The sequence below is a fragment of the Heloderma suspectum genome, chromosome 1, assembly GCF_057233095.1.
Source record: "Heloderma suspectum isolate Gila_16-S chromosome 1, 16-S_ref, whole genome shotgun sequence".
NCBI lineage: Eukaryota > Metazoa > Chordata > Lepidosauria > Squamata > Helodermatidae > Heloderma > Heloderma suspectum.
In genome coordinates, this window is record NC_139458.1 from 242,947,242 (window position 1) to 242,972,963 (window position 25,722).

The 25,722-nt window shown below is 48.1% G+C and overlaps 1 protein-coding gene across 2 annotated transcripts in view; it reads right to left on the reverse strand.

The window, feature by feature from the left end:
- LOC146358875 (cytochrome P450 2K1-like) overlaps positions 1-21,439 on the reverse strand; it is a 38,059-nt gene extending 16,620 nt beyond the window's left edge. For both annotated transcript variants that reach the window (XM_084822489.1, XM_084822480.1), the window contains exons 1-5: positions 21,012-21,439; positions 14,138-14,300; positions 10,267-10,416; positions 2,528-2,688; positions 222-395 (exon numbers count right to left, since the gene is read on the reverse strand). In XM_084822489.1, coding sequence (XP_084678615.1) covers positions 222-395; positions 2,528-2,688; positions 10,267-10,416; positions 14,138-14,300; positions 21,012-21,194 — 831 coding nt within the window. In that variant the 5' untranslated portion in view covers positions 21,195-21,439. The remainder of the gene's footprint in view (positions 1-221; positions 396-2,527; positions 2,689-10,266; positions 10,417-14,137; positions 14,301-21,011) is intronic.
- Positions 21,440-25,722: the final 4,283 nt, after the last annotated feature.

Consider the following 25,722-nt stretch of genomic DNA (forward strand, 5'->3'; position numbering starts at 1 on the left):
AGCTGAATGCTATGTGGATGTGTGAACAAAATTGACATGTGTATGTAAACAAAATGAAAACCTTATCAGCAAAATTTCACAGATGTCTGCTTGCTCAATCAGAAGAAACTTTGAGAAAAGGTTTCCTGCCAACTGCATGCATTTCCTACTCAAGCATAGTTTTAAGACATGATGTGAACATTTTACCTGCAGCTCCTGGCATACTTAATAGACTCCATTACCTGTTGCTGTCGGATAAGAAATGAATCAATGAAGCTCCGCTGTTCATTTTCATCCAGCTCTCTGAGGTGTTTTATGAAGGTGGCAGTTATGAAAGCATGTAGCTCATCTCTGTTCTTGAGGACAGTCTTACGACCACCAAAAAGGAAGCCAAGTGCAGGAAACATGTTATATAGCTGAAAGTATATAATATTATAAAGAAATAGAGATATTAAGAAATCCAGTACCTAGATGGTATTCTCAGGTGGACATCTCAAAGTACTTTTCTCAAAATATTTTTGCCCATATTCCACAGAGGAATATTCACTCTACAGATGAATGACCAACGACCCAGAAGAATGACACTGGAGCTATGTGTAGTAAGCATTCCTTACAGACTAAGGCCACAGTCCCATAGGGTATAGGTATACAGAAACGGAGGGCTTTCATTTTCAGCTATAACAGTGAATGACCTCCTTGTACTCACAGGGCAATATACAATACTGCTTCTGTGCTCCTGCTCATCGCTTTGCCCCAGTGGGACCCACCACTAGCGCAATAGAGAGTTAGCACTTCCTGAAGTAGCCCCAGAAGCAAGCTGCCTTCTGCAAGCTCTGCTGACCTGTTCTGTTCTGGAAATGGGCATTTCTGCTTTAAGAACCAGTTATCTTCTGGTTGAAGTAGCAGTGGATTGTGCTGGCATCTTTTGCTTCCACAGCTAGCAATGGAAAAGATCCCTTTAAAAATTGGATGCATATACTAATCATTGAAGCTATTTAGTTTGGTTGTAGAAATTCTGGAAAAGCGAACAGAGAAATGTATATGTAGCATTTGTGTGGCGTAGTGTTTAATTGGGTCCACGCAACGACTGAAAGGAACAAACCAGACATGCAGACTGAGCTGGGGTATTCAATTGACTATGACGTTATTGATTTTTTCCTGAATAGGATTGGCAGAGGCATAGGGCATGGATCCTGCCATCAGACAGTCCACCTGCTCTCCGATTCCCTTTCCTGGCCTGCCTGCCAGAGCATTGGTGGTAGATGGCAGGGTGAGGGGCCCACCATGGTGCAGACCACTATAATGAACCCCTTTCTCACCACCCAGGATGTGGCAAGCAAACAGCCACCACACTGGCCTGGTCTTCACATCTGCCAGATCCCTTAAGGGGATCCCTACTGAGGGGGAGCAGGGATTCCAAACTGCTCCCCCTCCCAAGTTGATCCAGCCCAATGCTTATCATGCCCATATAGTTGTGACATAAAGCAAACTAGAATACCACATCTATACATGAACTCATAACTGAGCAGCTCAACTTATTTACAGTGGAGATAATCATGCACAGAAGAAGGCAAAAACCCTGCCCCCGCTTCTGCCAACTGGACAGCAGGTAAAATCCCTTCCGAGCTCTGATAGTCGGCGACTGATGTCTGTCCGCTGCAACCTGTGTTGCTACCAGGTGTGGGTGGGGAAGTCAGCAACAGCAATGGCCGTGGCGCAACAGAGGACCCTTTTTGGGGGGTCTAAAGTGGACCAGAGAAAGCCTCCCTGTAGACCCTCTTGCCCTGGTACCCTCCCTTCTGGCTCTGCCCCTGTCGAGCCGATCAGAGTGGTTCAGAAGATGTCCTGCTGTTCAGGTGCCGGCTCCTTCCAGCCTCCCTCTTTCCTTCACCCTGGGCCCACAGGCCCACAAACGTTCACTCCCTGGTAAGCTGGGAACCTGGCTTGTGACGCCGGCATAACAGCATTGCTAGATCCAAACCTTCCTGGTCTGTGCAAGGGTTACGCCTGGCTGGCTGTATGACACTGCAACAACAGACACTTTGCCAGTGCACCAACTTCCCATTTCAGAGAATTTGACAGAGGAGACCACTGTACATGCAATAATACCCATTAGACCACCATGCACCTCCGGGGAGGCCTTGCGGTCTGTTCCACATCCTGCAGGCTTACTTTTAAACTCTTACTTGGCTTTTCCCAACCATTAACTTGTCTAAATGTTGTGTTAGTAATGTGGTTTTGTTTTGTAATTTGCTGTGAACTGTTTAGGGATTTTTAAAATGGCAAGTAAATGGGATTTTTAAAATGGTATATACATATTCTAAAACAGGTAAATAAGCCCTGTCCAGTCTTCTAAAGTGGTACAGTGATGGGAAGACTGTGCCACCTGCTTTTGCTAAAAATAATGTTTTTAGGTAACAGGTTCTTCTGCATCAGCACTCAGATTTTGTGTTTTTGCAGTGAATCCTGAGTGACATGGACTACACACCGTCCTGCCCACACTGCATCAACTGTTAATTCTTTTTCAAATGAAAAATAGTTGGATTACCAAGACTGAGGGACTTCCTGCAAGCTGGATATTTTCACTGATTAACTTCAGTAGTTTTAGAAATGTGGGATCTTCATATTCATATCGCTTGCCAAGTAGTATGGACACTATAATGTTGGCAACAGCCGCGTTCATGATTGTAGCGCTCTCAAACGGTTTTCCTGTGCAACAAATAGTAAAATAGTGAAATGAAGCAATAATATTTAGATGAAATACAGATTATGAAAGTGCATCAGTATAAAGTTTGTTCTTCACTACCTAAGACCCCATGTGTAGACTACATTTTTCTTAGAAACTGATTCTAAGTGCTGGTATATTTGGAGTTATTTGGGCTAAGAAATGCTAAAAGTGTTCAAGTGTTTTATAAAATGTTTTGGGGTATACCTGCACAGTATGTAGATTGACTACGTCTCCTCAGGGAATTCTGGGAACTGTAATGTGGGGAGTTTGGGATATGCAACACAGCATTGCGGGTGCATAGGGGGGAGAAATGACGAGACAACACAAATAGAGTTGGGATAAAACTGGGCCACATTTATTGACATATTACAATCTGCGAAGGAAGCACCGGCGGGCACATAGAAAACAAGTAATTATGACAGGTATAGCGTGAGGCATTCGTCATCTGAGGCATGGCGTCTACTGTAGCCACCCTGCAGATCGATCCACCCAATTCTGGGCTGGGAGACCTTCCCCTGTCACCGCTCCTCGAGCCACGGAACCCGAGTGGGTGAGGAGGGTCAGCCTCAGAGGTAAGCCTTATCTCCCAACTCGGGGCCACAAAACCCGGAGCCGAGAGCCTCGGGCCTTACCAGTCACTTGAAACGGTGCCCCCGAATGCTCACCTGTCCTCTTCCCCAGTGGAGGGCCCACCCGGAACTGCCACAGGAGGGCGACAAGCCTCTGCTTAGTCACCCTCCCCCCAACCTACGCAGCAAAACACTCCATGATGCCCCTTCGCAGATACTCCAACAAGAAAATACTGCCTAGGTCAGAGATGACCACCATCTTCAGGGATCCCAACCGTCATTCCATGCCCCTCTCGGCAGAAGGATGGACCCAATGATGGCAATTCTGGGCCAGCGACACCAAATCAGCTGTAAATCTCAGGCTTGAAGAATCAGGGCCTTGCCCTTCAGCAGGCATAAATCGTTCCCCCCATGTGCAGAACCAGAATCTGCGGGGGAACCTTCACCAGCCCTTGCTGGAAGAACGTGGACAGGAGGCGCACCAGCACATGCCACGTCTGCACAACCACTGGATGGTGGCACACCGGCTGAGCCTCAGCTAGGCTCCGCCACTTGAGGAGGCACTCTGACTAGCCCAGAGAACCATGCTGTGCCCCCAGATGAGCACGCATACCGGTTCCCTCGCACTCCGGACATCCGAAAGAACAAGAGACAAACATGTGAACACCAGCGTCGTCATGTCCGAAAAGGCCCAGCAGGGGCCTTGCGGAGGCCCAATATGCCTTGGAGCTCCACCTGCTGACAGCCTGCACTTTGTCTGATGTGAGCCCCAGAGGCACAGTGCAAGCCCAACACCTTCAAGGCCACAGAGTGACTACCCAGAATTGATGTTTGTTAGGGGAGAGGAGTCACTAAGGCAGAAGAAAGGGCTGGGGAGACTCCTCCAGACCTAGAGAAAAGGCCCCCAGGGTGGTGACCAGACGAAGGTCCAGCAACATGGCTGGGAACAGCGATGTGCTAACCCCACTCTCGACCTGGTCGGTTTTGGACTTCCTCAGCGGAATAAAGACCACCTGCTGGGGAAATTGCACATCACTAAACTGCCAAGCCTCGTGTGGTGAGGTAACCAAAGGCCACAGAGCCCGTAAACCCAGCAGTATGTCTGGCAGCAGAAGGGCTCTGGAGTCTGGAGGCGCCAGGGATCCCCGAGACCAACCCTGGAGCACCTGCCTGACCAGGAAGTCAGCAGTGTTGTTGGCCACACCCTTCATCTTTAGCCCAGAAGGCCAGTGCAGCAAGCCTGCCCCAATAGTCTGGGCAGTCCCTTTCATGGGCTTTTGAAAATTGATCGTAGTCCTGAATCAATTCCAGCTGAACAGGATGCTGAGGCTTTTGCTTGGGAAGAAGCTGAAGCCAAAACTATAGTTACTTAGGGTTGGCGGAGAATTTCTCCCCGAAACTTCGGGGGGCCGAGCGCCAACGTGTTCGGCCCCCCAAACAAGTTTCGGGGAGAAATCCTCCGAACCACCCCCGCCCCCCGCACCCCCCCCGGGACGGGACTTACCTTCGCCGAATGTCCCTCCCGGCGGCGGGTCCGGCCGGCGGTTCGGCGGGTGTTCGAGCGATGTGGGAGCGGCAGCCGGTCTTTCGACTGGCTGCCGCCGCCACCATTGCAATCAAAGAAAAAAAAAAAAACGCCCCCTGATAGGCTACGTGACGATTCACGTAGCCTATCACGGCTAGATCTGCAAAGTCAGCCGTGATAGGCTACGTCAATCGTCATGTAGCCTGTCACGGGTGACTTTAAAAAAAAAAAAGTGTGTACCGATAATGGCGGCCCCCATAGGGAGCCACCATTCCCGTTCCTTATTTGGTCGCTGTAGTCTACGTAAAGATTTACGTAGACTATGGCGAAAATAAGGGCAACGCTATTTGCGTTGCCCTTATTTTCGCCGTAGTCTACGTAAACATTTACGTAGACTACAGCGACTAAATAAGGAACGCGAATGGCGGCTCCCTATGGGGGCCGCCATTAGCGTACGCGCTTTTTTTTTTTTTAAAGTCACCCGTGACAGGCTACGTGACGATTGACGTAGCCTATCACGGGTGACTTTGCAGATCTAGCCGTGATAGGCTACGTGAATCGTCACGTAGCCTATCAGGGGGCGTTTTTTTTTTTTTTAAACTTTCGCGTTCGCGGCCGGGCGAGGCGGGAAGCCTCCTCCCCGGCCTGAATTTCGGCCGGGCCGAGGTGGGAAGCCTCCCCCCCCCGACCTGAACTTCGCGGGGGGACCAGCGAAGCGCCTCCCCCCCACCGCGAACATCCTTCGAGGACAGGTAAGGGACTTTCGTCCACCCCTATAGTTACTCTAGCAGGATACCCTATGGGTAGGTTAAGAGAAGAGCAAAAGAGCCTAGACTAGATCTTACTTAAAGTCCAGGATTGGACACATCTCCTGTACTGCCATAGCACTGGGCATAGTAAAGGAAGCTGAATAATAAGAAAACTCCTGCTATACATATAGCCCCAAACAGCTCCCATCAACTGCCACAGAGAAAATCTTAACAATTTGTCATCTACTCTCCAAGACTGTCTCCATTCAAAAGTCACCAGGGGGAGCAACGTGAGGTAAGTTAGAAGCCGCACAATGAAACACAAAATGAATATTAGGACCTGCGTGTAGCACTCTAAATGTTTGTTAACCATTCTGCTACTTAATGCTGAAGCATAGCACAGCAAACCTCTGTTTTTTAAAAGAAGCTGGTTGACTTTTATTTTCTGATTAACACACGGGCTTATAAATATCCAATTCAAAGATCAGGGGAAAAAATTAACAACAGGAATTAGCTGCTGGGTACAGCTAAAACTGGAAGACATCAGCTTTTGCCACCCTCAAGGTGATGCCACCCTGGCTTCAAACACTGGCACACCAAGTTGGTGTTCTGAGCTTTCCCTGGCCTGTCCACCTTGAAGGTGGACTGAGGGGCCTGTGATTGTTCCAACCCATTGCCCCTGGTCGGCAACCAGTGAGGCAAATTCTGCTAACCACACCCTCCGAAGCTGGTAATGATATAAGTTGGGTTAGCAGCCCATTACCTTCTAGGAGGTGCTCCACACGCATGCTGCATCTGCCAACCACTGAATGGTGGCATACCGGCTAAGCCCAAGCTGGGATCCACTGCTTGAGGAGGCTCTCCAACGGGCACAGAAAACCATGCTGCGCTCACAGATGAACACCCACACTGGTTCACACACACTCCGGCCATCTAACCAAGCGCATTCCTCCAGTAAAGTTGAGTAAGCAAGCTGGACCGATGATCATTATAGCTGGCAAATGTGCCACATGATCTGGGAAAGGTCCTTGCCTTTCCCACCCACAGGTTGTTCCCTCCTAGATGCAGCACCTGCAGGGGAACATGCACCAACCCATAATGGAACGGAGTGGGAAGAAAGCACTCTCGCTACAAGCTGCGCCGGTCAATCCACGAACACATGCACCGTGGAACAGGCTGCTCCGGGAGCTGCAGCCTGACGTATATGCACTATGACCAGCTTGAAACAACATGCTGTGTCCGGACATGAGAACGCGTGCGCATGGGTTGATGTCCAATACATTGATCAAAGAAAAATAAATAAATAAATAACTGTAAGGACAAGAAAAGAGATGCCGAGCAGTAAAGTCCACACTTTAGGAATGGACACAAGACCGTAACTGTAAACTACCGGGAGGGCTACAACTGTTGCAGCTGAATGAGAGAGCAACACCCCAGGGCTCCCTATCAATCCAGGTACAGAAGGCTGTTGTCATGTGAGACATGAAGTGCAGCATGGCTTACACTACTTAAATATACAACACTCAACGAGAGCCTCTTAGCGTGGTTTCTGGAATTTCCAGCGTCCGGGTATTAGATGAAACATTGGCACTGGTGCTCAACCTGCCGTTTGTATGCCTCATGAGAAAAACAGGCATTACGCAGGAGGTGTTGCAAATTCAATACTACTACCCGATCCATAAGGATCGGATTGCGGGAGGACTGTGGTTTAATAACCTGAATGGAGGCCTGCGCCTCACACACAAGGAATTTAAGAATGGATGTAAAGCCTTGAATCAGCCTGCATGGGCCAAGCTGTGTATAAGAGCATTTTGAAAAACAGGATTTCAAGAGATCATAGGGCAGCCCTTGGGCGTGGCACTACGCACCAGATGATCCTATACATTGACCCTAACAGGGTAGTGTTTCATACCTCCCGTGTTACTGCACAGTTGTAACCTTAATAAATTTAACCAGTTAGCTGAATTGGCACAGACTCCTGCCACTGACTGTGGAGTAAACAAACAAACAAACAAAAAGATGGGGGGGGCAACCTTGTTTAGCTTCAGCAAAGCAGAAGCTACCTGTTCCTCCCGAGCATGCCCTTGGCGTGAATGCTAAAGCCGCTGCCTCGCAATATGAACAAAGAACAACCCTTACAATCATCAACCCAGTGAGGCGGGTTACACAGAGAGCCAGGGATTGGCCTAAAGTCACACAGTGAGCTTTACAGCCAAGTGGGGACTAGAACCCATATCTCCAAGTCCCATTATGGCACTTTAACCGCTGCACCAAGCTGGTACTCTAAGCTGCCAGGGAGGTGTGAAAACAGGAGAACCCCAAACCCACATAGCTACCGGCCTCCCCTCACGGGGGTTGGCAATGGCTCTACCAGGGACGTGAGTCAAGATTCTCACCACACCCTACCCAGGGAAGCTGGGTATCAAGCCCCAGACTTTGTTAACAATAAGGGGGCTCTGTGATATGCTCAAAGGCCTGAGTCTGAAACTTAGGCAAGACGGAGGGCCTTCCCCCTTCCCCCCTGCTCACTTTTTTTCTCATTTCCTTTTGTCCCTTTTCCTCCCCATCTATGGACCTTGCACTCCAACCTAAAAAATTAAGACCACAATTCAAAGCTGCCTCCCCGCGGAAAGGAGACCTTCTATGTGGGGTGGGAATGGATGGAAACAACCCTTTGAATTGTAGAGGGGCATCTATGTCTTCACCTCCCCACCCAAACACAACTTCCCCTGCAGCAATGGGGCCACATGCACATGTCCCCATTCCTTCCTTTGAGGGTGAGAAAGGAAGAAATCTGCTCTCAGTGCATAGCCCTGATGCTATGTATTCATTTGGCCAAATAAAAGAAAGCCCTTATATCTTCTTCCAGAGATCGTCTAAAAGATCTCTCTGGAAGAGAGGGAGAGACTAATAACAAACAAAATACGTGCACTTCCCATGCAGAAAATGATAGCTGAATATCCTAGATACAACTTGGCACTTTTTTCCCTTTCCTTTTTTTTTTTGTTGGTCTCCTCCTCCTCCTCTTCCCATCTAAATACAAAAGACGCTGGGCAGGCAAGGCCACCAAAGATCATAGAATCATAGGGTTGGAAGGGGCCTACAAGACCATTGGGACCAACCCCCTGCTAAATGCGGGAAGCCTGATTCCCAGGCAGTCACCCAGCCAAGTACAAACCAGGGCTGACCCTGCTTAGCTTCTGAGATCGGGCAAGATTGGGCACATCCAGCCCTTTGACTGATTGCTTGGAGGTGTGGGGAAAGAACTCCGCCGCATGCTTATTATTATTATTATTATTATTATTATTATTATTATTACTGCACTGCAGGCCGCTCAGGAGGCATGGGCAAACCCCCCCACCCCTCTCTGGGCTGGAAAGGCAGCTCTGCTGCCACCCACAGCAAAGGCAATTCAGGCTGCTTTGTAGCACTGAAAACTCCCCTTCCCTCTGCAGGGGCGGCAAGGCCACTTAGCTGCTGCCCACTGAAATCCCCAGCCCTAAGGGCCTCACTGGAGGTGCAGGAAGCGCCCGTAGCGCAGCAAGGCCATGCTACTCAGGGGCGATCGCTAGCTGGTAGGCCGACCTGCTATATTGGCCAAACAGGCCACACTACCCGCAAAATGGGAAGAACCCTCAGGGAATGAACCCCCGTTGGCTGCAGCCACTCCAGGGTGCGGGAACACTCCCTACCTCCCTGAGACAAAAAGGCCGCGCCGCCGCCGCCGCCGCCGCCGCCATCCTCGGCCAAACGGGCCGCTCTGGGGAGGAGGAAAATGACCAAGAGGCAATTCAGGCACCGCAAATGGCAGCCAAATGGGCCACTGTGGGGCATGGGAAAAAATCCCCCCAAGAAAGGCAGCAATACAGGGGCCTCAGTCGGCAGCAAATGGGCTGCTCTGAGGCGCAGGAAAAAGCCCGCGAAAAGGCGGCAATTTGGGCGAGGCGGGAGAAAACTCCCCCTCCTCCAGTTGGAGCAGGAGGCCATCGCCGCCACCGAGAAAGGTGGCAATTCCAGGCGGCTCGGGGTGAGGGAAAACTCCCTCGTTGGGCAGAATGGGGCTCCACAGGAGGCGCAGGAAGCCCGGAGGGAGCGAGCCTGGTGAAAATCCCACTGCTGGGCCGGCAAGGCAGCGCTGCAGCCGCCCGCTGCAAAGCGCAGCAGAATCCGGGCCATACGGGGCATGGGAAACTCCCCCCCCCCGATAGGCACGGCGAGGGCCTGAAGGGTCAGCTGCTGCAGTCAGCGGCCCTAGGGCAAGCGGGGGGGGGGGGATGCAGGGAACTACTCCCTCCCCCCACTCGAGACGAGGTCCGGGGGGGGGAACAAACAAACAAAAACAAACAAACAAACAAAAACCGCCCGCCCTAAAAGTGGCTGGCACCCTCCTGTGGCTCGCTGGAGCCGTCGCTGCCGAGCACCACCGCCTCCTCCTCGCCGCTGCTGCCGCTGCTGCTGCTGAGCCAGCCAGAAAAGCCAGAATGAATGAGGAAAGGGGGCCGGGAGGCCTAAGTATCGGCCGGCTCAGCCCCCACCCCACCTGGACGTCGGGAGCGAGGGCAAATGGCCTTCGATCTTGTCCCGCCCTTCCCCCCCCCGCAACATCCCCCCCCCACGGCCAGGCAAGCCGGACGCGGGGTGAGGGGACTTCTCAGCATCTCTAAATTACTGTAGTGTAGATATGCTCTAGAGCACCAGAAGGAAACACCAACCCACCTCCATAAGATTCAAATGTCTTTATCAGAACGCTGCACTCTTCAACAATTTTGTCCTCTATGGATCTCTTGCCCATTCCATAGTCCCGTAATGTGGTTAGTGTAAACTGCCGCATCACTTTCCAATTCTCACCATGAGCAAAAATAACACCTGAAGAAAAGGGGTGGGGACAAGGGGTCAGGTTAGCTTGATAGTTAGACTTGTGTTAATGAGCTTTCCTCATCATGAACAGAATGCATGTGGAAGAAGGTGGTCTCTTTATTGCAGAGAATCTGTGGGTAAGGAAAGCTGGTGGTGGGGATGGGGGAGTGGATCTCTGTGTGATCCGTGCACAGAGACATTGCATTTGTGGTCCTCAACATCCCTGTTGGTTCTGCTGGACTGCTTAGCTATTAATACCATTGGCCATGGTATCCTTCTGGCTTACTTGGCCACAGTGGGCTTTGGAGGTGGCTACAGTCTTTCCTGGAGTACTGTTTCCAGAAAGTGGTGCTTGCAGACTCTGCTCTATGCCTTGTCCTTTGGTCTATGGCATCCCAGATTGGCTCCCACACTGTTAAACATCTGCATGAGATCCCTCAGGGTTTGGAGTGTGCTCTCATCAATATGCAGCTGGCTCCCAACGGGCTCCTTCACACTGAGCTTTTATCCTGCTATTGTGATGGCTCCTTCACAGACGTTTGCGGGCTCTTTACATGACACTGTGATCATTCAAGGCGTCTCCTGCACTAAATGCCCTTTGTTCCATTTTTAAATAGATCACAGATAATGAACTATCAAATTACCTCTTTGTGTTCCCCTTCAGTTTCCTCCTTGAAAAGAGGAAAAGCAGCAAGAAGAGGAGTGAGATCAATGGAAGACAATGGAAGACACCAATACAGGGAGAAGGTGGGGGGAAAGGAAGCACGTGAAAAAGGGAGTCGTCATGATCCTGCATTTAAAACGGAAGCAGAAAGCCCCGTTTTAAATGCAGGATTTTAGGCTGGTGTAGAGATGCCCTGTATCTGTTCTTGCCATCAGACTCTAGGGAAGTTGCTGAAGTTCTAAATCAGTGCTTCAGGGCAGCAATGGGCTGCATGAGGGCTCATAAGCTAAAGAAGGTTTGGGAGAACCAGCGATTTTCTAGCTCACATAAATTATCTCAAAATGACTTTGAAGCTCATTTCAGCTTGCTCCCATTTTGTTTTTTTGGCTTTTTCAAATAGGGAAAGTTCACATTTTGAGCAGGGAAAGCATGCATTTGTATGCATAGTTTTCAAAAATGTGCACTTTCCCTCATTGACTAAAATGCATTAAAAATGCACATTTCAAGGTGCACATTTTTTTTAAAAAAATGCATTTATAAAACATAGGGTTAAATCCAGGGATTTATTAACATTTCTTGCGGGGGGGGGGGGAAGCACTCCTGTTAATGTTCGAGACGATGAATGGGACGTGTTCACATGATTTGCTAATAGTAATGAAATTCTTATACGGTATATCCCTAATGCAGACAAGATAGAGGTGCTCCTGGTTAGGAAAGAAAATAACACAGAAGAAGGGATTCATCCAGGTCCGGATAGAGTTGCTCTCCACGTGGAAACCTGGTTCTTTGGGCAGTATCCAAGTGGGCCACTCTGCAAGCAGGCCCCACTGCTGATTCTGCTCTGCAAGCAGTGCCCACTATCTGCGCAACAGGGATTTAGCGCTTCCTTTAGGAACCCCACTTGTGGAATGGTCTGCTTGGGTACTGCCCATAGTCTAGAGGTCCTCTTGGACACAGCTGGGTTTCTGGAAGCCCAAATACCAAGTGTGGCTTTTGCCCAGCTTAGGCCAGTGTACCACTCAGCCCATTCGGGCGGGGGGGGGGGATTTGACCTTGCCATGGTGACACATGCCTCAGTCACTTCCACACTGGATTATGGGAATGCACTCTACATGGGGATAGACTCATGACAGATCTCTGTGACTCCACCTCCCCTCCCATGAAACCTAGCATATTGCTGCATGCAGAAACCTGCTGGGTGCAGCTGTGTCAGATTGCCCCCTGCCTCCAAATGGCCTAACCAGGTCTCAGTCAAATATACACGGTCAGCTAGAACAGTCATGAATCTGAAGGCTGAATGGTGACCCAGAAGGAGGAAGAGCCACAAGATGTCTTCTCTCCCTTCTCCTCTACTGGCCTATTTTACTTCCACCACCAAACCTCCCCCTGCTGAAAACAACAATAGCAGCACCCCTATTGCTTATTATTGCTTCTCCCTGTAATGTATTGCCTCCTATAGGGCCCAATCTACACAGCCAATTTAGTGCAGAGTGGCAGCACATAAGGATAGTTAACGAATTGCTGTTGCCAATCCGCAGCAACCCCACAGCTTCCCTCTGGAAAAGGTACGTTTTTTGAAAGGCCTTTTAATGTGTCTTTTTTCCTTAAATGTGACTCCTGTGTGGTTCCACTGCAGGGTGCCCCATCCCCCCACATTAAATCCTGGGTGTGCCTGTGACCTGGCTGGGGCTGCCCCCTTCTCCCCCTTTCCCTCTGTTTCCCCATTCGCAGTAGGGCTGTTTTCCCATTCACAACATCTAGCCTCTTTTTCCCATTCATAGTATCACAGTAGCGCTGTTTCAGGCATTCACAGTAGCAAAGTAGCTGCTTTCCCCATGCATGGTATTCAGCCTGTATTTCCCATTCAGAATAGCACAGTTGTGCTATTACAGGCATTCACAATAGCAAGGTAGCTGCCTTATCCATTCACTATTTGTAGCCTGTTTTTCCCATTCAGAATAGCGCAGTAGTACTGATTCAGGTATTCACAATATCCCAGTGGGGGATGAGAGGGGAGAGGTGTAGGGTAAACTACAGAGGCTTAATTCAGTGCTTCCATTAAACTTCCCTGAGCAAGGGAGCATGGACAGGGGCAGGGAACGAGCCTCTCTCATTTGCTGAGCAGCACCTATGGGGTTGATGATGTTCAGTTCTACTCATAGAATAATAGAATAGTAGGGTTGGAAGAGGACTGTAAGACCATTGAGTCCAACCCCCGGACTCCACCCACCCAACCCTGACGTTTCAAGTGCTGTGTGATCCAGGCAGGCGAGTTTTTAGGTAGTGCATCCTCCGTTTTTCTTGCTTCAGGTGCTGCTGATGGACCAAAGCCATTTCATGAAAATACAGATATAACCAGAAAGTGCTTCTCATTCCATTTCCATGTAGATGGAGCCTACACTAGCCTAAAATCCCACATTAAAAGGGGGCTTTCTCCTTCCGTTTTAAACACAGGATCACAACGGACTCCCTGTACACACACTTCCTTTCCCCCTCCCCTTTCCCCCTCCTTCTCCCCCTTATCTGAGTCTTCCATATGTTTTATCAATCTAGCTCCTCTTCTTGCTGCTTTTCCTTTTTCACGGAGGGAACTCAAGCAGAATACAAGCGGGGTAATTTGATATCTCATTATCTCCTATCTATTTAAAAATGGAACAAAGGGCAATTAGTGCAGGAGATGCCCTAGAGGTTCATGACGTCATCTAAAGGACCCACAAACTTCTGTGAGTGACTCAATGGTAGGATAAAAGCTCTGTGTGAAGAAGCCCTAGGTCTCTCCTCAGATTTAGGCTCCTCTTCAGGTCTGACTCCTACTATGATTACCCCATCTTCTTCTTCACCAGATCCTTCTGTCCTTCTATTTGGCTGGAAGGAAGACAGTAGAGGTGGCAAGGGAAGCCCTTTGCAGTGATCTCTGTCCCTGTCTTGATTTGCTCAACTCATCCCAGTTTTATAGGCTGGAAAATTTATTTTGCATATCACCTGTGTTTACTCTTGGTATAGACTATAGCTATAGTTACACATTTGCAACCAATACCAGCTACTACACAGAATGAAGGATCTCACCAAAGCCCTTTCCAAGTTCTTCAAGCATTGGGATGATGGGCCTCTCTGCAAATGCATCAGCCTGGTTCACCAGAGCCTCCTTTACCGTCTCATACCCTGCCAGCACCACTATTTTCTGGGGTCCCATTTGGATACTGAAGACGGGGCCATACTGCTTTGACAACTGGAATTCAATAGAAGGGGTGGGTGGGAAGAGAAACATAATTCTGGTCAACAGGTAGATGATTACACTGAGCAAAGAGTAACTAGACATAAATCTTCTCACACTTCTAAGATTGAAATCTTCCTGCTTCTTTTTTTCATTTTTCATTTTATTTTATTTTTTAACTAACTTTTTTCCATTTATTTGTCTTGTAACACACACTTTCACACAAGTGGGACTCTGCTTTTAAACTCTACTGAGTAGAGGAACAGGCACAGTCTAGTCTAGAACAATCACAAAGCTAGACACAAAAAGGGAACAGAGATTATGGAAGGACAAGACTCTCCAGTGGTGGTGACCTGCAAGGTGTGCGCAATGTTTGTTTTCTTGCCTGAAAACAACATGGCCTACACCTGCAACAAGTGCAAGTTGATCACGCTGCTGGAAGAAAAAGTAAGTGGACTGGAGCGGCGACTGTTGACCCTCCAGGGAATAAGAGAACATGAAGAGTTCTTGGACAGAATGGGGGAACTACAGCAGCAAAGGGAAGACCAGAAGCTTGAAGAACAACAGCAAGGTAGGGATGGCAGAGAATTTCTCCACGAATCTCGGGGAGGCCGAATGCCAAAGCATTCGGCCCCCTGAAATTGGCGGTGAAATTCTCCGCCCCCCCGCCCCCCCGGGATGGGACTTACCTCCCTCGAATGTCCCTCTCAGTGGCGGGTCCTGGCGGTGTTTCGGCAGCGTTTCGGCGAGGGCGGGGGCGCGGCCGGTCTTCCGACCGGCTGCCGCCACCGCCATTACAAAGTAAAGTAAAAAAAACCACACACACACATGTGATAGGCTACGTAACGATTTACGTAGCCTATCACGGCTAGATTTCCAAAGTCAGCCGTGATAGGCTACGTAAATCGTTACGTAGCCTATCACCGGTAACTTTGGGGGAAAAAAAAAAACGCGTATGGAAATGGTGGCGCTCATGGGCGCCGCCATTTGCATACGCACTTTTTTTTCCCCCCAAAGTCACCGGTGATAGGCTACGTAACAATTTACGTAGCCTATCACGGCTGACTTTGGAAATCTAGCCGTGATAGGCTACGTAAATCGTTACGTAGCCTATCACGTGTGTGTGTGTTTAACTTTACTTTTGTATTTCGCGGCCGGGGAGACATGGCGCTTCTCCCCGGCCTGAATTTCGGCCGGGCGAGGTGGGGCGCCTCCCCCCCCGTCCTGAACTTCGGGGGGAGAACCGAAGCGCCTCCCCCCCACCACGAAGCAAGCTGCGGGACCAGGTAAGGGACTTTCGTCCATCCCTAAAGATGAGGCAGTAGGAAATGCTGAGGTGAAGAAAAATGGAGTAGAGGATACTCCTTGGAAAAGGGTGACAGTTAGGAGAAGAACAACTAGACGCCACTCTGCACCAGTGGAAGCAGTGGAGCTGTGGAACCGATTCCAGGTACTTGCGGATGAGACTGGAGGACAGCCTGCAGAGGAAGAATCACAGGGGAACCTACATGAGAGTGAGCAAGAGGCTGAAGGTCAGTCAAACAGAGGCGATGAAACACAGGCCTACAACAACAAGAAGAGAAGAGTGGTAGTAGTGGGAGACTCCTTGCTGCGTGGGATCGAGACCCAAGTATGTCGCAAAGACCCGTGGACTTGCCAGGTATGTTGTCTCCTGGGAGGACAGATTAGAGACGTGACTGAAAGGTTGCCTGCACTCATAAAGCCCACTGACAGGTATCCCTTTCTTCTCATCCATGTGGAAACAAATGATACCGCCAAGCAGAGCTATGAAGAAATCACGTCAGACTTTGAAGCTTTGGGAAGGAAACTCCAGAACTTTGGGGCCCAGATAGTTTTCTCATCCATCCTTCCAGTAGTTAGAAGAGGGATCGAAAGGGAAAGAAAAATAGTCCGTGGTGCCGATGAGAGAGATTTGGATTCTGGGACCACAGGCTATACTTCCTGGAAGATGGGCTGTTGGCAAGGGATGGGTTGCACCTCACAAAGGATGGGAAGAATGTGTTTGGCCACAGCATGAAGAACTTCATCAGGAGGGCTTTAAACTGAATCCTACGGGGAAGGGAGATGTAATGTTGGGGGTAACAGTGGACGTAGGTGCATGCACTGCAACGGACAGAAAAGCTCTGATAGCACCCAATAATAGTCTTCAGACACATGTAGGAAGAAAGCCAGACTATGAAGCACATGGTCTTCGATGTCTATATACTAATGTCCAGAGTATGGGAAACAAACAGAACGAACTTGAACTCTTAATACAGGAGGGAAATTATGACTTGATAGGTATAACTGAGACTTGGTGGGATGACTCTCATGACTGGAATACAGCAATTGAAGGATATAACTTGTTCAAAAAGAACAGGAGGAACAGAAAGGGAGGTGGGGTTGCACCGTATGTGAAAAATACATATCTCTGCACAGAAATACAGGACGATGAGCTTGGTAGCCCCATCAAGAGCATCTGGATCAAAATAAATGGAGCAAAGAATAAAAGGAACCTGGTGGTCGGAGTCTACTACCGGCCACCCAACCAAGGAGAAGACGAGGATGAAACTTTTGAAAAGCAAACAGCCAATGTTTTAAGGAAGCATGATGTAGTACTAATGGGGGACTTCAATTTCCCCGACACTTGTTGGGGGACAAATTCTGCAAAACATGGCCCCTCCAGGAAATTCCTGAGTTGTGTGGCGGATAACTTCCTCCTACAGAAAGTAGAGGAAGGAACTAGAGGATCGGCTATCCTTGACTTGATCCTAACCAACAGAGATGACTTAGTGGATAAAGTAGCAGTTACAGGAACTCTGGGGGAAAGTGACCATGTTGCACTTGAGTTCTAAGGGAAGCAAAAGCCAAGTGTAGTAAAACGCGTACCCTGGATTTTAGGAAAGCTGATTTTAATAAACTCAGAACAATGATCAGTTAGGTCCCATAGCAAGCGAAACTAACGAGAAAAGGAGTCCAAGATGGGTGGGAGCTTTTAAAAAAGGAATTCTAAAGGGACAATCACAAACAATTCCAACAAGAAGAAAAGGTGGAAGACAACAGAAGAAGCCAACGTGGCTTCACAAAAAGCTTAGGGATGACCTGAAAACAAAAAAGGACACATATAGGAAGTGGAAAGAAGGCCAAGTAACAAAGTAAGAGTACAGGCAGGTAGCACAGAATTGCAGGGATGGCGTCAGGAAGGCTAAAGCTGAGAACGAGCTGAGGTTAGCGAGGGATGCTAAAAGCAACAAAAAGGCTTTCTTCAGATACGTGCATAGTAAAAGGCAGAGGAAAGAAATGGTTGTTCAGCTATTAAATAAGGATGGCAAAACGATAACAGATGACAAAGAAAAGGCAGACGTGCTCAATTCCTACTTTGGCTCATTCCCAAAAGAGGGTCTATGACCCCCTGGCAAAGGCGAAGTGCAGGCTGAAGGGGCAGGATTGCAGCTTGAGATCGATAGGCATATGGTCAAGGAACACCTACTTACTTTGAATGAGTTCAGATCTCCAGGGCCAGATGAACTGCATCCTAGAGTAATAAAGGAACTGGCAGAAGAACTCTCAGAACCGCTGTCTATTCTCTTTGAGAAATCATGGAGGACGGGGGAAGTGCCAGATGACTGGAGGAGGGCTAATGTTGTCCCTATCTTCAAAAAGGGTAAAAAGGAGGAACCTGGGAACTACAGACCAGTCAGTCTGACATCAATCCCTGGGAAAATTCTGGAGCAGATGATAAAGCAATCCATCTGGAAGCACCTTGAAAACAATGCCGTGATTACTCGAAGTCAACATGGATTTGTCAAAAACAAGTCCTGCCAGACAAATCTGATCTCATTTTTTGATCAAGTAACCTCCCTTGTAGACCATGGGAATGCTGTGGACATCATATACGTCAACTTCAGCAAAGCTTTTGACAAAGTGCCCCATGATATCCTGATGAGCAAACTAGCTCAAAGTGGGCTAAATGAAACAATGATCCGGTTGATCCACAGTTGGCTACAGAATCGGACTCAAAGAGTGCTTATCAATGGGACCTTCTCAAACTGGGGAGAGGTAACGAGTGGGGTACCACAGGGCTCAGTCCTGGGCCCAGTGCTCTTCAACATTTTGATTAATGACTTGGAGGAGGAGGTGCAGGGAATGCTGATCAAATTTGCAGATGACACAAAATTGGGCGGGATAGCTAATACTTTGGAAGACAGAAACAAAATTCAAAGTGATCTGGATAGACTGGAGCGCTGGGCAGAAAACAACAGAATGACATTTAATAGGGATAAATGCCAAGTTCTGCACCTAGGAAAAAGAAACCAAATGCACAGTTACAAGATGGGGGATACGTGGCTCAACAACACTAAAAGTGAGAAAGATCTTGGAATTGTTGTCAATCACAAGCTGAATATGAGCCAACAATGTGATGTGGCTGCAAAAAAGGAAAATGCTCTTTTGGGCTGCATTAATAGAAGCATAGCTTCCAAATCCCAGGAAGTACTAGTTCCCCTCTACTCAGCACTGGTTAGGCCTCATCTGGAGTACTGTGTCCAGTTCTGGGCACCACACTTTAAGAAGGATGCAGACAAACTGGAGAGGGTTCAGAGGAGGGCAACAAAGATGATCAGGGGACTGGCAACAAAGCCCTATGAGGAGAGACTGAAAGAACTGGGCATGTTTAGCCTTGAGAAGAGAAGACTGAGGGGAGATATGATAGCGCTCTTCAAGTACTTGAAAGGTTGTCACAGAGAAGAAGGCCAGGATCTCTTCTTGATCATCCCAGAGTGCAGGACACGGAAGAATGGGCTCAAGTGACAGGAAGCCAGATTCCAGCTGAACATCAGGAAAAACCTCCTGACTGTTAGAGCAATACAACAATGGAACCAATTCCCTAGGGAGGTGGTGGGCTCTCCCACACTGGAGGCATTCAAGACGAGGCTGGACAGCCATCTGTCAGGGATGCTCTGACTTGGATTCCTGCATTGAGCAGTTGGACTTGATGGCCTTGTAGGCCCCTTCCAACCCTACTATTCTATGATTCTATGATTGGTTATTTAAGGAAGTAAGAAATGGGGAAGGGAGAGAGAGAGAAGGAGATTGTTCCTGCCCGCCCCTGTGTTTCCCAGCACAAATCACTTAGTGTCTACTCAGAAGTAGCTCCCACTGTGGTCAATGAGGCTTGTCCCCTGAATGCACACATCAGAATTTACAGAGACCCCCTCCCCCTTGAATTTTAAATTTTAAAGCAACAATTCCCTAAAGACAGGATTTTATCAAAGGAGGAAGGGGGGAGAGCCTGGAGGGGGGGAGCCTCCCTTATTGGTTGAGCAGCCCCTGCCAGTCAGATTATGTTCACTCCAACCCCCCACCCTACCCAGAAGTATGTTCTGTGAAGTGACCTTTAGTGGTTTGATACACTTACCCGTGGAGCCCTGCGTGGACTAAAGCCAGCTCCTTGAAAAATCCAGGTAAGCCATGACTGGCTTCTCCTTCTGTTGTTGTGGAGACCCCCCCCCCCCAGAAGTAATTAGGTTATGAACAACTATGGACAACCCTGTCTTTGTTGTAGGCAGTATCTCCAAATAGTGAACGTGTTGTTTCATGGGGAGTGCAACCCCATCCAAAGCAGGCTAGACACTTCCTCTAAAATCATCAGATCCCCTGACCAACACTATTTCCACCATATTATCTACATCAAGTTTCAGTTTGTTCACCTAAATCCACTACAGAATGGTCCAAATCTTTCACTCTGTTCTAATCCACTCCTTTTTTGTTTCATTGAACCCAGCTCCTCAAACATCAAGAAAAAGGATGTCATCCACCAGTATGAAAAGTATGTCTAGGACTAGGAGTGACCAAATGGTGATCTGCTCATGACGATGGAACCATCTAGTTTCCCTACACCCAAGTCACCTTCTTTCTTTCCCAAACAGAATAGAGATTGCTGGAAAAGCATGCCCAATCCTGACCCATATAGCCTTCACATCTCCCATGCCCCTCCACCAATTGCAGTTTCTTTCTGTCGCACAGCTGCAAATCTCACAGCCCCCCTCTCTCCTTAGCGCCTCCTTTCACCAGTATTGTGCATCCTCTAGTTTTCTCTGTGTCTGGCTACCGCAACAGTTATCAAAACCTTCCCATTAAACAAGGGACATTTCATGACAGGTAAATGAAAAAATGCCATATAAAAAGCACACTATATTTTCAATACATCTGATTGATGTGATTTCAGTTCAGGGTTAAGTTCATCTGATCCAGAACCAAAATGCAATCAAGTAGAATGGGATCCATTCAGTACAAATGAATGTATTGAATAATGAATTATTGGGCTCAGCAGGGTTCATGTTTTGTTACCCATTTGTGCCAATTCATCACTCCTTTGGAGGTCATGGCTCTTACCTTCCTGTGGTGTTGGAATCACTTTCCCAAACAAATCACAAAATGAATAAGGACTTAAAAGGAGCAAGAAGATGGGAACTTGCACCCCCAACTGTCTATATGGGTCTCTTTTAGCAGTCCTTTCCTCTGGCCCCCTTCTGAGCCCATTGCAGGTTTTGACCCTTATCCTGTAGCCATCTAGCCTCCAAGTCCTCTCCCTGTCATTCCACACAGAAACATAACAGTTGCAAAGAATTAAAGAAGTTTCAACAAAAAAGTATGTGACAACTGACCTCAAAGATCAAATTAATACAGTGATCCTTGTCCTGCCAAGGCAAGAACAGAAAGCATTACCTTGACCATTGTTCTGTGGGGCCTCTTCAGATCCATTATGAGGAGATTTCCAATAAGTGGTAAAGGCCTGGGTCCTGGTGGGAGATCCTGGGAGCTCTTATTCCAGAAACTGCCCATTTTCAAAGTGAACATAATCGTAAGGGTAAATAGGAACAATATTGAAATGAGATCAATCCAATCCATTTCCTTTCAGTAAGCAGTTTTCTGTAATGATTACAGCGAAGTTCGGAATACCATTTGATCAAGGACAGTGTCTGCCAGTTCCGATGATCTGCACAAATGTTTCATACAGTTGCATTAGACATTGCCTAGGTATCGCCTCAGTGAATCATTAATCTATCTAGTTTAATGGAGGGTTTCCCCTCAGTTTTCTGTCTCTTCCCCAGCTACATTTGTTAGGTTTACATTTGAGAGTTTACCCTTCACCTGGATGCTTGTGTGGGTGGTGCCTTCTTCCTGTATTGAAAACTCTGCAAAACAGGTCTGAAGCCTCAATGCTCCGGCTATTCAACACTCAGGATTAGCTGCATGTTTCAACAAGATCTAATTATAATAGGTACAAACAACAGCATTGTGAAATTATTGGGCAGTTGTTGAACTGCGACTAGTAAGAGATTTTTGAAAGTATATCCCAACTTTCTGAACTCTTCTCTTGTTTAACCTCTTAAAAATAATTTGTTATTCATTTATGGAATCCAGGACTTGGAGTTGGTCAAGTTAATTAGTGTACCAGGTCCAAAGAGCAGCACAGATAAACCTTCTTGACTAAGTATTTCTTACTCAGTGATCAGTGTAGGAAGTGGTGGGATGTATCTGCAGTTTTCTACATTTTTATTTATTTATTTATTATTAAATTTATTAATCGCCCATCTGGCTGGTCACCCAGCCACTCTAGGCGATGTACAGCATAAATAAAAAATTTAAAACAATAAAATTCTACAATAAAAACATTTTCTAAAATACCCTAACCCACCCCAAATGCCTGCCTGAACAACCACGTTTTTTATGCATGATGGAAGCTCATTAAAGAGGGGGCATGGCGGAGTTCCCTAGGGAGGGAGTTCCACAGAGTGGGGGCCACCACAGAAAAGGCCCTCTCCCTCGTCCCCACCAGTTTAGCTGTCCTGGCTGATGGGACAGAGAGAAGGCCATCCGAGGCTGATCTTGTTAAACGGCCTGTCTGGTGTTGCTGGAGGCGCTCCTTAAGATAGGCTGGGCCGGAACCATATAGGGTTTTAAAGGTCAAAACCAACACCTTGAATTTGGCCCGGAAAACAACTGGTAACCAGTGCAACTCCTTCAGCACTGGAGTGATGTGATCTCGCTGGGGGCTGCCTTTAATCAGGCAAGCCGCCGCGTTCTGTACCAGCTGCAGCTTCCGAACCATCTTCAAGGGTAACCCCACGTAGAGCGCATTACAGTAGTCTAAACGAGAGGAGACCATGGCATGTACTACCGATGGGAGCAGATGGTCGGGAAGGAAGGGGCGCAGCCGCTGTATCAGATGGAGTTGATACAGCGCTGTCCAGCTCACAGCTGACACCTGAGCCTCCATGGACAGCTGGGAGTCCAAAATGACCCCCAGGCTGCGGACCTGGTCTTTCAAGGGTAGCCGTACCCCATTCAACACCAGGTCAACATCCCCCAGCCTCCTCTTGTCTCCCACCAAAAGTACCTTGGTCTTGTCAGGGTTCAGCCTCGGCTTATTCCTCCCCATCCAGCCACTCACTGTCTCCAGACATTTGGACAGGGATTCTACGGCCAACCTGGGTGAAGATTTGAATGAGAGGTAGAGCTGCCTGTCATCCGCATATTGATGACACTGCACCCCAAACCTCCTGATGATAGCCCCCAGCGGCTTCACATAAATGTTAAATAGCACCGGGGAGAGGATGAAACCCTGTGGCACCCCACAAGTGAGTGGCCACGGGTCCGAAACCTCCTCTCCCAGTGCTACCCTCTGGTACCTGCCAGAGAGGAAGAACCGGAACCACCGCAATACGGTGTCTCCAATGCCCAACCCCTCCAGGCGGTCCAGGAGGATACCGTGGTCAACGGTATCAAAAACCACTGAGAGGTCGAGGAGAACAAGGAAGGAGCATTCACCCCTATCCAGAGCCCTCCTCATATCATCTACCGAGGTGACCAAGGCCGTTTCTATCCCATGCCCAAGCCTGAAGCCTGACTGAAATGGGTCTAGGTAATCAGTTTCTTCCAAGTATGCCTTCAACTGCATGGTGTAGCTTGGCCTTCTTTGAGCTCGTTCTGTGACATATTTCCTCTTTGCTTGTGGCCCATTGCAGTCTGGAATATGTAGATTGATTTGTATGTGGTGGCAGGATGGTAAGATCTTGGTAGGTGAATGGCCCTACTTCAGAGCAGAGACTGAACTTCATTTTTTAGGATTGATTTGATTTATGTGGCCATCCATCCACAAATATTATCTGGGTAGCTTACAGGTCAAGACAAACAAAATAAAACTTAAGACACACCTATTCTACTGACATACTGATTTTAGACCATTTTTACTCACATAGTAATCCTCAAGGATAGCTGATGGTGGCAGCTCAGGTTCTTGGCTTCTTGGATGAAATGGATTTCAGCTCAGCTTCAGGCCTGTTTTGGGGACTGAGACAGCTTTGGCCAATCTGATGGACAACCCATACCATTAACTGGAAAGAAGGGTATATCCCTGTTGGTTCTGCTGGACCACTTAGTAGCTTTTAATACCATTGGTCATAGTATCCTTCTGGACTGCCTCAGTAGGATGGGTTTTTGAGGGTTTACAGTGGCAGTTGTCCTTCCTGGATGGTCATTTCCAGAAGGTTGTGTCGGTGGACGTTACAATGTTGAAGAGGGTGATTGTGTTGATGGCCTGCCTCACCTCTCCATTCCATAGTGAGACCAAGGCCTCATCAAGATCATCAGCTCTAGCAACTGGAAACTCCCCCAGAGCATTCAGATATATTTCAAAATCCAGAAGTCTCCAGGGGTGGACCATTTTAATAGGTCTTCCATCCGTGCAAAGAGGAATTGATGCCATAAAACCAAACTTCACCAAGAAATAGTCTGATCATGACAACAGGGCTATTTTAACCCCACCACCATCAGACCACCCCTCTCTCATGGAGACCAACCCTCTATCATGTCTCACCCCGTGTTTTGAACTGATGACACATTGAAACAGACCCATGGTTGCAGTGGAGGCCATGAAGTCCTGAGCTGGACCACTGAAGGCAGATTCAGGTTGCATGCTGAAAACCCCCAAAAGCAATTGCCCTGGGGGTCTCCAACAATGCATCTGAGACCACCTCAGGCAGGGAATTTGTTTGGCAGCAGGGTGAAGACTACACCAACAGCAATTGCCATCCGTCTCTCTGGCACAACACCAAATTGTTGGCAAGCTGCTCAGCGCAGAACATGTACAGACATTCCACCCCCAGTATTTGGCAGATTATGGCACAGTCATTTAAAGAAATTCAGCCTAGCATGAAGTAAATCAAGGTATTCATTTACATGGATACCCTGCTGAGTATCAGGGTAACTAGCAATTTTTCCATGTTGGCATGAACATTAAATTTTTCCATGTTTTCCATGTTGGTCACATGCCCAGGTCCAGATTTAGCAATGCCACCTACTCAAGCAACACTAGATTAAGTGCCCCATGATTAGACTGGGCACAGCAAGCAGGAACTTAGATAGGCATATAGCTGAGGAACAAAGTGACTTCCCTCCATGTGTGGCATAAGTAATAAGTACAGTAGGTGGATAAGGATTTCCCCAACCTTAAACCTCACAATTTCAGCACAGCGCTACTTTGATTTGATTCTGACCATCCTGACCTAGACCAGGCTATCTGAAAGGCTGCATCTTCCCATGCAAGTCTGCCTAAGTTTACAGTCCTCCCAGGTAGCACTTCTTTCAGTCCCACTGCCATCAGAGGCATATTTGGTGGAAACATGTGAGAGAGCCTTCTCAGTGGTTGCTCCCAGGCTCTGATACTCCCTGCCAAGTATGCTTCATCTCCTTATGCCCACATTTTTGGGCAGAAAATTTTTGGGCAGAAAAATCCTTCTGCCATACATTTTTGTATGCTTCATCTCCTTCTGCCCACAGGCAGAGACGTTTTTATTCAAGCAGACTTTTGCTATGAAAGCTGGTCCCTTGGGCTGGGTGCTGTTTTCATTCTTTCGTTGCTCTTGTGTTTTTTATTGTGTTTTCAGTGTAGTTGTTTTATTATTGTTTTAACTAAATTTTATCTTAATTTTGCTTCTTTTTATTGTTAGCAGCTTTGACTGCTATTTCTTTCATGGAAAAACAAGGTATAAATCACTCAGGGAGCAATTCTGTGTCCCACAGACAGCATCTGGGGGACATAGGATTTTTCGGTTTCCTGGCTCCACGCTCGAAGACAGCGCTCTGAGCTCCGAGCTCGGAAACCACACTCCCCAGCCCCTCCTCCTCATAACCAGCATGGGGAGAACCACCCCAGTTGCCTCTCTGCACTCGGTAAACGCAGCACGGAGACGGGGGAAAGGAGGCATTCCTGGCAGCGCCCCAGCCTCCTTCCCTCACCCGAAGTCTCTGCTAGACAGGCGAAATCACCCGTCCAGCTAAAATGCAGCATGGGAGGCGCAAGGTGCCTTCCTCTCTGCATAGGATACTTGTAAGCCTCTGAATTCAGGGGCTTATAAGTACCCAGGGTGCAACC